The sequence below is a fragment of the Drosophila albomicans genome, chromosome 2R, assembly GCF_009650485.2.
Source record: "Drosophila albomicans strain 15112-1751.03 chromosome 2R, ASM965048v2, whole genome shotgun sequence".
Lineage (NCBI taxonomy): Eukaryota > Metazoa > Arthropoda > Insecta > Diptera > Drosophilidae > Drosophila > Drosophila albomicans.
The window spans coordinates 20,490,556-20,506,782 of NC_047631.2; the positions used below are offsets into that span (position 1 = coordinate 20,490,556).

The window sequence follows — 16,227 nt, forward strand, 5'->3', positions numbered from 1 at the left end:
TTTAGCCATCTGCCCCACAAGCTCTCTGCACAACTTTTTTCTATCTGCTTTGAGAAAGAGTCCCAAGCTGGGCCATATATACAGAGACATACACACACAAACACAGAATTCCATTCACACTTTGTCGCTGGGCGGTGTGAAAAATACGGCTTAACAGTACATTTACTTGAGAATTTATGTGTTTATAAAGAGTGCGTGTATGCGGTCTCATTGGTTACCATTTGTAAAGAGTGCGTTCCTAGAATGCCAACAAGGCGATTAAAAGTTCCATATATTATTCCATTTGCACGACGGGCAACTTTGGCTGGTTGCCCCAACAACTTTGAAAAGAAATACATTATCAATTAAATAAGTAGTGCTTGGGAAATACCATCTACTCTATGCGGTATTATTTGGAATCTCTTAAAGCTATATATTTACATACAGTACGACAGGATTGAAGCTTCGCTTTACCCAGTTTAAATGCACTTAAATATTTATTATCGGCTTTCGATTTTGTTACATTCCGCTGCATTTACTTAAGCGACTTTATTGAGGATTTGCTATCAATAATTGAACATTTAAGTTGGCACGTTAGCAACTCTGCCCTTTTAATATGTACTTTTTATATGCTGGAAAAAATGAAGGAACAAGAACAAACTATGTTGGGGGTGGGTATTATATGAGAGGTTTTCGGTGTGGGCGATGCAATTTATGCAAAATCACGTATGCCATGACATAAAAAACAATAAATAATGCAACAGCCGAAATGCATTGGGGTTGTCAGTGGATGAGACTCTGTGTGTGTGTGTGGGCGAAAGTGTGCTGCCAGTTGAGATGCATTGCATATTGTGTGCAAGTGCTGCAAGTGAAACAGAAATCCAATTCAAAATGGGGGGCCAAAGTGGTCGCCTTCAGGCCACCTTGCGCTATTCCTCAAGCTGATTTCATTCAGAAAATACATATCTCATACATGCCCGACATACAAACTATAAATGTGCCATGTCTACTCGAATATACTATATGAGAGATGCAAAGCCATTTACTTCGACAGTTGTGCAAGTGTCTGTTACGGACCGAGTGTATTTGCTTTTCGTCGAGTGTGGATCAACGTCATGACTGCTGTCATCCCAGAGAACATTTAGCACTTTTCACACACACACACGCACTCTCAAACAGGTCACACGCACATGAACAATTCACACACACATCCAAATACACACATACCAATACTCCAATTCACACATACATTCACTATGACCCATTACTGAGGCCTTTGCTAATCTTTTTTATGCTCACTCCCGCCCCGCGTCCCACATCCGACCTACAGTTACAAGTTATTCGACTTGTTTGGGTTACCGAGATTCAATAAAAGATATTTTTGAATTGCCGCCTATGTCGACAACGGCATTGGCGATGGCAACAGCAACGGCAACGACAACGGCAAACGGCTGTGGGGCAAACGAATGTATCTGGTACTTCAATTTTATTTAACATTTTGGCTGGCGGCATCTGAGCCCTGAGTGGCACTTCGTTCAGAGTTTATTAGGTTCATCAACTGCCGTCAGCAGTCAACATATGCGACTTTATTTGGGGTCGTACTCATAGCAACCAAGTGGCCCTCGGTCATCAACATTTAGCCCATAGCTCACTGGGGACTACTGCACGTTATTTGTAAATTAATGTTTTCAACTAACCACAATATGCTGTATATTAAATCGAGCATTGAATGTAATCACCATTTGTGAAAGTATGCTAAACCAATTTCTAAATTTATGAGCATCGATTAAATTTTAAAATAACTATTTGTTTACATACAAAAGAGGTGTGTATATACTTATATTTCTTTCTTTTCTATATTCTTTTCACAGACCGTTTAAACTCAATTGAAACGTAAATTGCACTTTAGAGATTTGAGGTAAGTTTAAAACAAGATATTTTCTTAACCATTTTTTTCTTTTTTTTGGCTATATATAATATATTTCAATAATTTCACAAAAGAAAGAAAACTGAGGAAAGTCGACTCTAGATTAGGCGATAAAAATGCGCATTAAGCTGTCTGGAAGAGATAACTTCATATGAATTTATTGACGTTTATATGCTGCCCCCAGGCTTCGTGGTCAGTGGTCAGTTCTCTGGGGTTCCATCCACTTGTTTGCTCATGTTTCTATGACTGTGGTTCTTTCTCTTCTTTTCTTCTGTTTTTTTTTTTTTTTTTTTTTTTTTTGGCCAAGTGGGCGAGCAGTCAGGCATGAAAAGGCCAACATCCGCTGCGGCTAATGTGCTGTCATTTGTATTGGCATCGGAGCGGGAGCGGGAGAGGGCGGGGGAGGGTGGAGTAGAAGTGGATTTTGTACCTTTGTGTGTATAAAATGTGGCATGAAAAAATACATAAATAAATGAGCTACGTGCAGAGGATTTGCAATCGCTGCCTTTTGTTTTGTCATAATCAATCGTTGCCTATGATTTATGCAAAGGAAAATGTTGTGTCTCTCATCGGCCGGAGAGAAAGAACTTCAACACACAAACTGTGTTGAATTTAAATCAAAGCCAACAAAAGCTTGAGCGTAGAGTGGAGCGTTTAAGCTTGCGGTTTGCGCTTCATAAATTTGTTTATTCATTTTGTTTATTCGTTTTTGTCATTGTTGTTCTGGTTGGCCTTTTGCCGCTGCCGTTGTCGCTTTGCTGTGGTCGGGCGCCGTTTTTTGGTTAATTATGCAAACCGAAGCGAGTGCTGCAGGCCAAGCGGGTTTGCGGTTTATGCAAGCAGACCACGAAAAAGCGAAGGGATAACATTTAAATGGCTTACACAATGTGGCACTCTGCGCTGCTTCATAGAGTGCTACTGCATGGACTCACCTGGCAAAATGTGTACGAAAAAGTGTTGCTCACTTTTCTGCGACGGTTTTTCTGCCCATCAACAGGTCTCAGCATTGAGAGATGCTCAGATGGATGCTGAAAGCAACGGCAAGTTCATTATGCGCCTGGATTTGTTTATGCTGGTCCTTCTTTTCCTTTGCTGTATGCGTGGTGTGTATATCTGGTTTCTTGTGTGCGTGTGTATGTGTGTATGCTGTGCGGCTGTTTACAAAGGTGTCTGTCATTCAGGCAGTCGTCGGTACGGTCATTGGTCACCCGCTTGCAGCCCGCACTAGACAAGCGCTTCGCATCCTGTGACCACATCCTGTCGCCGGCAGCCCGCCTGTTTGCCTGCCTTTTCTGAGTGACAAGCGTACTTTACAGCCTGCTTAGACCCTTTGCCGAGCTCTCCACCCACTTTTTTCCCCTCTGGTTCCATTTCCTGTTACATTGTTCTCTTATGGCGCGCCTGAGCATTCATATGACTGCTCATGCCGGGCTCTCAGACAAGGCATTTTGACGCCAGGACGAAGCCGTGTCAGCCCGTCCAAGCTGCCTAACGAAGCATAAAGTAAGCGCTCTTTTAATCTATGAGTCTACTCCGTGTGTGAGTGTTTGCGCGCTGCAGTTCACGAGAAATCAAGTGTAATGAAGCCCACACAGCCGCACTTATTCAGCAAAATTGCAAAGCTGGCGTAAGTTCAAGTTTATATGTTCATCCTCTTTGCTCTTCTTGTTGCCTTTGTTGTATTGTTGCTGTTGCTTTTTCTGTTGCTGCTCACCTATCTCATGGTGTTCACCACAACACTCTAGCGCTTAACAATGGATACACTGTTGAGCAACAACATGCTCGTCGTCTACTCAAAGAGTTTGACTTGTCGATTGGGTTCTTAAAACCGGGTTAGGTAAGCTACTCGATGTCTAATTAACGCCTTTAACCCGCCTGCTCAATGAGCTTAAGGCTGTTTGTTCGCAATTCAAAAGTATTCTCGAATTGTATTGCATTGAGCGTACTCAGTTTACAGCTGTAATTGATTTTTCAATGGCTGTTGATTTTGTTCAAGTCAAATATCAAAAGAAACAACTCGATGATGATATTACATTTAAAATAAATGTTGAATTAAAATCCAAAAGACTCTACCTCCGGCTTGCCTGCACAGAACGACCTCCAATTACTTTGACAACATGTATTAGACTGCCTGCAATTTTATTTGCTTTCATTTTCTCTTTTTCCTCAATCGTTTAACATAGTTATTAGATGCCACATGGCCTGCTTAATAGTTATTCTGTTTACATTCCCAACGCATGAATAACACAGTCAGAGTGCCATTAAATAAAAGTACTACGGGGCGTATGCGTATTATTATGATGTTCATTATGAGTTTACAGCAATAACAGCATGAAAATCGGCGTCTAATTGCCATAAAAATATGTACAAGAAGCATTTTAAGCGACTGTCCGATAAATATTACCTTTTAAAGAATCAAAACAAGAACCAGAAGCAGAAGCAGCAGCAGCAGCAACATCAGCCAAATCAGTAGCTGGGTCAGAACAAGAGAAATCAAAAGCAAGACATAAAATGACTGCAGGAAATGACGTGACGCGCTGCTTTTGTTTATTTTTGCTGCTGTTTCTGCCCTTTTCTGTCCACAACAATAATGGCAATACGGCAGAACCACAAGAACACGAACAACAATCTTAATAGCAATAACAACATAACTTTTACAACAAATATCAACAAAGGGGAGCAACGGCGCAACGTCATTGAAATTGACTTCATTATTATTTTATAACCTTCAGAAGTTGCTCTGCCTCTGCCTCTGAGTTTAGTTTTTTTGTTGGTTTTTTCTTCTGTCTTTTTAGTGCTCGTTGTTTTTTTTTTTTTAACCAAATCTTACATTGCGGTGCTTCTGGCACGTTCTCAAATGTTATCCAGCCGAAGCTCCGTCTTCGTCTTCGTCGTCGACGTAACCTGAAACTGACTGTGCTTATTAAAAGTAAGCTTCAGGCTCTACAGATATCTATATGGCTTTTTCTGCATAAATACTCGTACTTATGTTGATATGCAAATGCAGGGAAAACATAAACTTTCAGATAATGCATTTCAAAGGCAAAGAGACTGACAGCAGGAAATACAATCCAGGACAGCTTGTCAACGAGAATTTCATGCAGACGTTTTAGCTCTTGGCTAAAAGTTCTTCTCTAAGTCCATTAAAAATTCATTTTTTCTCCATCTTTTTTTTTGTAATTCAGGAAGCAGGAAATAGCTCGGAAATATAATAAATGTCTGGGGAATCGGATTCCTATCAGCACTGAGGCTCTTCACATAATTACCAAGATTTAATTATAGTTTATTACGAGTATTTTCTAATTGAGATTATGACTCAAGTCTCTGGCTCTTAGCGTTATAATCTGTCGCATTAGGCTTATCAAATTATAATTGTTATCAACTGATTACGAATGGGTCACCAACTAGGTCTAAATGTGCTCAATGAAGGTTTGTTTTGACTGAGTTCAAACCCGTTATCAAATGCCAACATATACTAGACATTTTTGCAATACAAATTGTTGGCAGCATTCCATTCTGCCAAGTGCTTGGCATAGATTTTAATTTTAACACCTTTGTGGCATTATATATTATAGTGTTTGATAGACATTTCTCGTTTGTGGCATTAAATCGTACAAGCAGCTTTGCCCAAAGATGTGTGCAGAGCGCTTTTGTTTTTCTGGGTCATTTTCAAGGCACTTGACAATCACGAGAGATTTTAATACACACTCGAAATAAAATTGCAAAATTTGTGTGAGCCGCACACTCTACGTGTGTGTGTGTGTTGGTGTGTTATCAAAGCGATTGAAAAACAATTACACTTCTGACATTAATGGCGCATGCTCTTGATGGCACCGGCAACGGCAGCAGCAACAAGAACAACAGCCATAAAAACAAGATTCCAAATATCAGCGTTTTTATGTAAAAACTTTTGCACTTTTTTACACATCCACACACACACACATACACGCATTCGCGCAATGCCAACGGCAGAAAGAGATGTTGAGAGCGAGAGAGGGAGCGGGTGAAAGGGATGAAGGTACTTTCGCATCTGTCGATGTCAGGAGCGTAAAAGTTTCATTTGTTTACACGGCGGCGGCGTTGCCCGCTGCCTGCTGCCCGGATAACCACATCAAAAATAAACAGCAAAAAATTGTAAATTGATTTTCCAAAAAATTTTAAATAAACAAAACGATTCGCACCGCGTATTTACTTAACATACAATATATACACATAGCCGCATTTTATTTTTTATTTTCAATTTAGAAGTTTGTTTGAGTTTGCTTTAAAGGCATAGGCCTTTAATGCCAGTCATGGCCAAGGCAAATGGTCGGCATTATTAACATGATTGCCACGCCCACGTGCCTCTAAAGAATGAAAGAGGGAGATAGAGAGAGAGAGAGAGAGAGAGAGAGAGAGAGAGAGAGCAATGCAAGAAAGCTTGATGGGCTAGGGGCGAAGCTTATCAATGAATCACCAAAGCATGTGATTGATGATTGGATGTGATGAGTACGTATGTGTGTGTGTGTTTGTGTGTTTGTGCGTATCTGTTATGTGGGAGTAAGTAAGCATATACTTATCTGAGTAACTGTATGATTGTATGTGTGTGTGTGTGGCACACTCAAAATGTGGCTTCCGTAGCAGGGATTAGGCGCTTGACGCCGCCTAACAGCCTGACAGTCTCCATATGCCTGCAAGAGTGTGCGTGTGTGTGCGTGTGTGTGTATGGCTGCCCTCATCAGCTGGCACAAGACAGATTAAAAGTGAAGAGCTTGCAAAAACGTTGCCATCCAAAGCCCCCAGAGTGCGTCTCACGTCCGCATTTGGAATACTCTAACATTTCGGTGCGATGTCTCAGTGATATTGCTGCCTTTGACTAAGCGCACAAAGCCAAGCAAGAAAGTAAGCTATATGTGTACTAATTCATCAGAGATTTGATCTTTTATCAGAAAGTGAAGTACTTGATTGATTCTCTCTCAAGTAATCAACGCTCATCTTTTGCCACAAAAGTGCGTGCATTATCTGTATTTAAATTGAATGTAATTACAGAGTGCTGCATGTGAGTGAAGCGTTTGTCATTTTTCCGTCTGACAATTTATTATGCGAGGCTTAAGGCATCACAAAATTAAATGAATTGTAATTCTAGTTAACAAGAGAATTTCCGGTTCGTTGGCCAGTCTTTTGCTTGTTGTTTGCCATACCTGTTTGCCAACAGGCAACAAGGCAGCGGCATCATCAACGGCAGCTGCTTTCGCGTTGCCAACCATTTCCATGCCGTTTCCCAACCCCCTTCCATGCCTCTGCCCTTTCCCTAGCATAGACCAAAATGTTTACACATACGCGCGATTTTCTTTAAACAATTCATCAAATGCGCTAAGCGCACACAAAAAACTTTGACACTCGACGTTTGTGTTTGGATATGTACGTGAGTGTGTGTGCGTATGTGTATGTGAACACGTCTCGCAGAGAGGGGAGCGAGGTGCGTAGGAGGCATGTGCAAAGTTTGACAATGTCTCGTACGTCTCCCGCATGTGCTTCGCATCCGGCATTGGCATATCAATCATCGACAAAACTGCATGAGTCTTGTACAACGCCCCCAATTCCCATTCGTGTGCTCGTCTGTTTCTATGTTTGTACGCTTGTAAGGTTATGTGTGTGTGTGTGTGTGAGCGTGCGTGAAGCTTTAAAATATTTATTTTACTTTGCGCTTTGGCCGAACCATATTGAAGGCTAAATACAATAACTCAAATTGATTTCCCAGGTAGCAGGAGCACGATATGTTATTTGCATGTCTTGTCATGCTTTATTTACGTGTTAGCTTAGTGCTAGAAAGATAGGGAAAGGCAGGCAATTAGTTAAAGTTCTTTGTGCCAAGACCTACGCATTTCTTGTCAGGCAGTTAAAGAGTCTTAAATTTGTTTGGTATATTCTCTAGAAATTCCCAACGATTGAACATTTTAATAGTAGGAGGGAAAGTCCGATCTATTCACACACTGGCACAATCAATAATCACATGTTATCCGATACACATTGCGTATACGCAATGTTTGCAAAGGTTAAACCACAATGTAGCAAACACACAAGCTGTAACTTAATTACAATTAAAAGCATATTAAACGCATGGAATTATGCATTTAATTAGCTATCGTGCACATTACGAAGGTTTAGATGAAATACAAATCCTTCTTGTTTGTTGGATTGTGTATCATTAACTTTGCATTTAGTGCATTGCATTGATATATGCCACAAAAAAGGCTTAGTATTTTGGTTTATTCATGCCAGATAATTAAATGAACACTTGTGGCTTCTTGCCTCTGCCAGTAATTACTAAACAGCGATGGATTTCTGTTACCCAAGCTTAGTTGAAGACAATAGATCAATTGTGCGGCTCGTCTATTCTATTCACTAATTCAACTCTCAGATATGTAGGCGCTCAAGTGTCGGGTTGGCTTGATTTATAGAGTATGAGGGTTCCATAAATTTTCACTGGTTCAGTGGGCAATATAAATCGGAGCTGGGAATAGTTTGAGTGCTGCGGGAGGCCGTTTACCCGAGATGCTCGTATCCTTAGTCCACAGAGAGTACTCTCTTGTCTCGTGAGCTCTTGAGTCTGTAGGCGAGTCAAGAGTGTGCATGATTTATTTACATTCGAAAGTTCTGCAAAGGCTTCTTAAACACACAATTTGCGCTGCGAACTGGCGAAAAGACTCCGCAAAAGTTTCCTACCCATGAAAAAGTCGAATGGAGATGAAGATGAAGACGAAGAAGATGAAGAAAAGTAGCAAACTCAGCGGAAATTTTTAATCTGCACATTACAAAGTTTCGAAAAATGAGAAAGTGAAGCTCGAACAAAGAAGCGGCCTGCCGTTTGCCTGCATCCTTTTGGCGCCTCACTCGAAAATGCAGTCATTAATTTGCAGCTAAGAGCGCGAGTAGCTGTAGCAGCCACCGCAAAAGCAATAACAACAACAGAAGCAGCAGCCGCCGCCTTAAAGGCGTGGCCAAAGCGTAATATGCAAAAAATGTAAATATAATTAAGACGCCATTTTAATGGTTACGGCCAGAGCTGACTTGGCCAGTGTAAAGCTTAAAAAATGACTCCCCTTTTAAGCCCTGGCCTTCGCTTGTGCCTCACTCTGACTCTCACTTTCTCTTTATCTCCCCTCTCCCTTATTCTCTGCCCTCATTGCATCCTTGTCCTGGGCAATATTTTATGCCGGGCCGCTGAAATCCGCATTTTCATTTGTTTGCCTGACTGCTAGCCTGCGTTGTGTCCTTTGCCAGTAACTTACTCGAATCAACTGCGCTTTGGGGGCAGCTCCGCTGTTGACATTGCTCGCTGATTGTCCAAATGGCAGTTTGCCATTGCATTGGCACGCGATCATTAGTCAAGCCAGCTGCAACCTGCAGTTCCTGTGGACTTGGGAAAAGTAACAGCTCTCCCTCCACTTGTCACTTGATGAAAGCTCAACATGGTAAATGAAATCGCCACCTGCAAACGCGATGGACGTTTCGCTTGCTCGCACTCATCCGTTCTTTGGCTCGACTTCAAGATTATATTTTAACGGGATTATGGAAGTACTTTAAAAAAATAAAAATGAAAAAAAACGTAGTTCAAACAGTTAAGTTGTTAATATTTAAATGCACTTTTAAAGTTTTGTTCAAAACTTATTTCCTGCACAGTTTTCGATTGTTTCTCCTAGGTTTGTGGAGCATACTTTTGCCTGCGTGCGGCATTATAGCGTCAGCAAATTAAAAGTTTGTTCTCTATTCAACTTTATTGTCATGATAAAGTATGCTCCACACTATAAATTAGTTGTTCGAATGACAGTTTTGCTAATTAGAGACAAGTAAAAGTTGCAAGGGAATGACCAAATGAACACATAAAGAGAACTTTCGACCAAAGCAAAGCCAAATCAAAGCAAAGCAAAAAAAAAACTTTGCTTGTCCAACTGCCAGTTCGGTCATGTTCTTGTAATCCCACTCGAATTCTATTATACCTGTATTGCGCCGGGGCCAGCGACATAATTATGTGCCAGCAATTTGCATTGCGCCCACAACACACGACATACAACACAAACGCCATAAAAGGCCATAACAATTGAAGCACACGGCAACGCAACGGCTACAATGGATAACAATCGACAATTGTGTAGAATGCAAAATACCCTAGCTTAAGAATAAATTGCATGAATCAATACGAAGGAGATGGGTGGAAAACTCTTTGTCTTTTGTCAAACAGAGCATATTGTAATTAAGTGTTTGTATCATAAATAAATAAATCAAACGTTGCTGCTCTTTTGTCCCTGCGAAAAGGTCATTTAATGGGTAACATGTTGTGAATGAAAGCACAATACTTGAATGTAGAAAAGCAAATGTAAGGTAGTTATTTCAACACCTTTATGGTGCTGCAACATTTGTGGCCCGCCGCAGAGCGTACACACACATAAACACAGAGCGAGAGAGAAGGCGACGTATGTACTTACCACAATGGCTTTTGGCCAATGACCATTGCTGGCCATGTCCGTGGCAAGGTGGCACAGGACGTTGCACGGAGGTGCCAGAGTGGCATGCAAAACAAACCGACAGAAACGCCGACGCCACATTTACAAAACCCATAGATAGAAATCTAAAGATAAAGCAAATTGCTGTGCTACAAAATCGTTAACTGTAATTTACCGCATTCGAAACGTGGCCCATTCTTTTCCATTCTTGTTCTTGTTCTCATTCTCTAACTCTCTAACTCTCACTCTTCAACATTCGCATTCTGATTCTCATTCGGGCGATACTACAAATTGCATGCGGTTATGAATGGAAGGATACATCGTCCTGGCCTCGGTCTTCTTGGCCCGCAATCTAAATTTAATTGCATTTTTCTCTCTCTCACATGCATCGTTTACTTTTTGGCCGCCAGCCGCCAGTTAAACATATTTGCTATTTACCCATGTTTTCGCCACAACCGCAAAACTTCAACCAAATTGCGCATATAATTGGGGAATTGAATTATGCATGATGTTGTGCCACTTGCAGTGTTCCATTACAGTTGCAATTGCGGTATTTGGTGACTGACACTATTTAGTTTGATCAGTTATTCTCCCAGCCATGCCAAAAGCCAATTAATATCAATCATGCAGACATTAGACCACCTTCTCAAAAATGCGACTGTAATGCCAGACTTCTCATGTATGCAAAACTGTGCAACCTAATTGAAATTCCTGCACACACATACACAGCAAATTTTGCTCTCAGTGTCTGTCAAAAGTTATTTAAGAGAGGATGAAAAACTCAGTAATTGATGCAAACTGATAGAGAGCTATCTGCATCTGGAAAAATAATTGAGTGCTTTGAAGCAAACTTGAGTTCAAAAGAAGAAAAATCACAGATACAAAAACTGTTGCTCTTCATAATAAACTTATTTTATGTTTTGCATACTTGAATAGCAGCTTCAATCATTTGTTTATGCTTCAGTGTGCTTAACGATTTGTTAGCGCCCGCAATTGTCTATGCAAAACACCAAAGCATTCCACAGAATTCATCATACGCAGCGTGGGCCAAGTGAACAACACTTTAAATTGGCGTTTCAGAGTCAGGCCCACACGTCTTTCCACTTAACGAATGCTACAGTAGCTGAAGTCTATCCATCTTGGTGCAGGGCCGGCTGGCAGTTGAAAAAGGTTTCGACGCGTTATTGATGTTGATTGATTTATAAACATTTCAGCACCGCAGACAGGCAAATTAAATTGTAGCCAAAACAATAAACAAAATGAAATTAGCATTTGAGCCCCAGATGGATATTGCTTCTATCCCCAGCAGTGGCAACTGCAACAGCAACACCAATTGCTGTTGCTGCTGCTGCTGTCACAACCATTCACATGGCAGCTGCAGACAGCAAGCCGCAAAAGAGAAACGCGAAATTTTCCGTGTAGCAAAACATAATTTGCTTAAATATTCATAACAGAGTGAGTGAAAATTGTACGAGTACTCACTCGTATACCGCTGATTAACATGGTCGCATCGAGTGGCTGGCTGCCTGACTGGCTGCCTGTTTCCCTAACTGAATGACTGGCTGACTGACTGGTTGACTTGTTTGGAGTGGGGTGGGGATGGGGGAGAAAATATTTAAGGCTTCTATATTTGCTGCTGCAGCATCAATCAAGCGGCATTTGCAGCCCCCTGTTTGCGGTTGGCAATAATTTAATGAAATATTCTGTTTGCCACGTTAGCTCAGCTCATATGTCACTCGCAACGATGGAGCTGTTGCTGCTGCCACCCACTGCCACCCACTAGCAACCCAACCAAATAAGCAATCCTCGTTGTAATTTGAATTACACTTCACATTTTTGGCTGACAGTTTGGCTAATTTAAGCCATGTATTTTCCACAGAATAGAAGAATGGAGCATATTGCATGTGCTGCGATAATTAAAGCATTTCCGCTGCATTTAAAAGAGGGGCGAAATTTCCGCGAACGAATAAAAACCAGCACTTCTAATGGAAAGACTCCAATTAGGTACTTCCACGCCAAAGTAAAAGGAGTAACAAAAAAAGAAAAAAGAGAAATCTAGTTAAAATACATGATTTATGCTGATCCCCTCTAAGTTGTCCCATTGCCCAATTAAGCTAAGCTGCGTTTATCAAACTGATGTCCCCGGGGGAATAATGCAAATGACAAAAAAGTCGACGGTGCAGATTTTCGCGTTTTTATGCTTTGCAATTTTTGCCGACAAAATTCATTATTTTGACTTTGTGGTCTCTCTCTTAATTAGTGTGGAAAACGAAATAAAACTATGAATTCACTCCCTCTCTCTTTCTCTCCATGTCTCTCGTTGCTAGCCAAATTGCCAAGGGTAAAACAACAGCTGCCACTAGCTGCCGGCAGGTGGCGCCTCCAGCGTGCACATTGGCAATTAACTGTTTTGAGCTTTACTCATTTCGTAGCGGTTCCCTGCCAATGTTATATAAATTAGTTGATGGTTAAAAAGCTGACAAAGGCCAAATGCAGGTCCTTGGGGAATATGTGAGCGCCTATGTACGTGTGTGTGTATGTCTGAAATATGGTTGTGAATTTGTTATGACGAAAGCTGCAGCAAATCACAAAGTTGGCGTTGGCTTTAAATTCAGTAGATGTCACATTAAAAAGGTCGGTTTAGGTATTCAAAATTATGCTCTCAAACTGAAATCGCTTTATAGTAACTGGTTTACTTAATTCGCAAGTTCAGAAACACACATATTTGCTTAGATTCAAGCAACATGCCGCGTCAAAGGTCAAGTAAACCAACCTCAGCAGCTGGACGTCAAAGCACCAGAAGCAGCAGTACCAACAACAGTCGCACTCCATTCACCCGCAAATCAAGCAGCAACCTACCAACTGTACAGCCCAAAGCCGAGACAAAACCGGCAACAGTGCCAGCTCCAGCTGCACCTAGCTCTGGACGTTCGACAGGAGATCTTATGAAGGATATGGCAGCTACGGCAGCTGGTGTCGCTGTTGGCTCCGCTGTGGGTCATGCCGTGGGCGCTGGCATAACAGGAGCGTTCAGTGGAAGCGGTGGTCAGGCAGCTGCGCAACAGGCACCACAGCAAACAGCTCAGGCTGATGAGCGCAAGCCACGCAGTGAACTGGTCGAGGAGGGACCTTGTGCCTACGAGATTCGCCAGTTTCTCAAGTGCAGCGAGGAGAATAGCGATCTGACCGTTTGTCAGGGCTTCAATGAGGCGCTGCGACAATGTCGCCAGCGCTACAATTTGTAGAGCATCATGATAAGAATCAAAGAAATCATTTTAAAATCTACAACACATCAACTCACAAGTTCTCTGGCCTTATAAATTATTCAGCAGCCTTATTAATAAATCGTTGAGTGGCTTCAGTCGTACAAAAAAAAAAAAGTAAAACTAGTTGTGAAATCTTTACTTTAGCACTGACCTTAAAGTTCTGCTGAGGCCGGCACTCAAATCATACATCATATAAAAGCTAAGGGTTAGCAATTAAAATATTTTATGTGTCGTACACGCACACGCAGTGCGTGCCCTCTTCACTGTCATGTGCCCAAGCATCGCAATTTATTTTTAACACTTTCTAACTGACTGCTGCACATCCTTGACGTCCTTTGTTTCGTTTTCGTTTTCGCATGCCGCAGCTGCCTTCTGCTGCCACTCTCATCCATTGTGAAACGAGGGTATTATGATTTAGCTATCAAATGTGCAACGCACATTATGTAGACAAGAGCATACTCTTCACTATGGATAAAGATAGTCTGTTAAGTCCATAGATAATCCCATCAACCATGCTCATATACAAAATGGCTTCTGCTCAAGCTAACATTGTTCATAATTAAAACTATTAGAAAAAATCTTATATAAGTTCTTTTAAGAATTGAGTTAGAACATTTTTAATATTAAGAAATATTGTTTCTTCTTTATTTAATTTAATGGATTATTAATGTCAGTTAAGTTTTTGAAAGGAAGAAGAGAATATGTTCTTATAATTTTCAATTAAATTTTCATGAGTTCATTCCCCTTTCGCATTGGCAAGAGTATTTTCTAATCGGTCAGTCGTGAATTTCACGCTTATCCTCGTTGGGTTTTCTTTTGACATTCTTAGTTAATTGTGATTTTGTTTACTGTCATCCCCGACGCTCACCGTTTGCTCCCCCGTTGGGCTTTTGTTTGTGTTGCTACTTTGTCTGCGCTGTGGCGCATATTTACTTAAATTTTGTTGTTTCGTTTTTCTAACGATTTTCGCGTTCAACGCGCTTTTCAAAGCACTTCATGTCGTTTCGGTCTCTTGGAGAGTGAAACTTTTTCATTAGGTTTTCCCCATCATGCTTTCTTTCCTTTTTTATCTGCTTGGCTTGTGCACAATTAAGCTTGTGAAATGTTTTCGCAACGGCATCGTCGCCTGCCCCCCAGAGACGACACCCTTTTTAATTTTAGGCGCATTTTCGCGTCGCATTTCGCGTATGTTTTTAAGAACAGCATAAACCGGCGACTGGAGAAATGTTTTAAGCACATATTTGCTCATTGGCCTAAACGCTTTTGTCTGTCTTCTTGATGAAAACAAATTTAATTTTTGGGCAACAGCAGCACAGCTAATAAATATTTATTATGCTTCTGCAAAATACCCATCGCACAAAGCTTGACTCAATTTGACTCAGCCAAGGGGCAACATTTCCTCAGTTGACCAAAGAATATAAATATGTATCTAGAGCATAAAGCCAAATACAATAAATATTCTTTCTGTATTTATGAAGTCAACATTTTAATGTCATCATTCACATTCAAGCCAATATTTGTGTAATACCATATTACATTTAAAAAGATTTATTTCTCGAAAATTGATTTAAAAGTTGCCTTTAAAACGGGGATGAGTGTCGTGCATTTAATATTATTTACAGAGATTTGCGCTCAAATAGTTGGTATATCAGCTTAAAGCCATTTTTATGGTAATAAAAGGCAAGCGTAAATCCAATAAAAGAACTCTCAGCCAGTCAGCAGCAATATCTCCGTTGGGAGATATCATTAATAGCCTTAAAAGGGCGATGCCAACGATATCAGGTGAAGCCTGGCGCTGAAATTTTTCGTGTGCGCGTTGACCAAGCAATATGAAACAGAATGAAAACGAAAATGAAAATGGATGCACTGCTGGAAAACTGCGAAAATATAAAAAAGCAATCAGGCCAGAACTTTTTGTTGTGTACACAAACACACACACACACATACGGACCGAGCGCTGAGTGTGAAATATGATGTGGCAAACACACGGCGCAATCAAAGGACAATGCACGAGTCCTGAGTTCGGTTTTATTGCAGCGCCTTTTGTACGAACGCGTGGCAAGTGGTGGGCGGGACCACAAACAGACAATGAAAAACAGTTGGAAGCTTGGGTTAAACAAAAAAAAATAAAAATAGGGACACTTTTGATTGCCTTCATCTGTGACACTTTAAAATGAAACTCAAATTTAGTATTTAATTTGATTTGTCAATGATGATTGGACTTTCTTTGTCACCCCCCGCATCTTGTTATGGGCTGCCACGGATAGCGGGATTGTCATTGCACTCTATAATCAATCAGCATGAATACGCTAATGAAAATCAAATCAAATGAAATCCAATAAATTTCCAAGTGGGCAACCAACTGAGGCGTGCAATGCAATAAATTGCATCAAAATTGTGTAACCAAATTGGTTGAATGGCGAATAAGTGCATTTGACGTGAATAGATAGTATTGCGTGTGTTTATCTGTGTAGTCAGTGTGTCCATCTGTCTGTCTGTCCGTTAGTCTGTCTGTCCATTTGTCTGATTGTGTGTGGCGCGTGTCACTTTGGCATTTTAGTCAAACTGAAAT

The 16,227-nt window shown here is 40.9% G+C and overlaps 2 protein-coding genes across 4 annotated transcripts in view; both read left to right on the forward strand.

Annotated features, from left to right (window-relative positions):
- LOC117573437 (5-hydroxytryptamine receptor 1) overlaps positions 1-16,227 on the forward strand; it is a 54,067-nt gene that overhangs the window by 15,985 nt on the left and 21,855 nt on the right. For all 3 annotated transcript variants that reach the window (XM_034256656.2, XM_034256657.2, XM_052008174.1), the window contains exon 2: positions 1,851-1,897. The gene's annotated coding sequence lies outside the window, so the exon portion shown is untranslated. The remainder of the gene's footprint in view (positions 1-1,850; positions 1,898-16,227) is intronic.
- Positions 12,995-13,760, forward strand: LOC117573439 (coiled-coil-helix-coiled-coil-helix domain-containing protein 10, mitochondrial-like). The gene has a single exon (XM_034256659.2). It carries the CDS (start codon positions 13,134-13,136, stop codon positions 13,632-13,634), a length of 501 nt encoding a protein of 166 aa, XP_034112550.1. The 5' UTR covers positions 12,995-13,133; the 3' UTR covers positions 13,635-13,760.

Coding starts and splice junctions, on each gene's coding strand:
- LOC117573439 (XM_034256659.2), top strand. CDS start 13,134: ATGCCGCGTCAAAGGTCAAGTAAACCAACCTCAGCAGCTGGACGTCAA.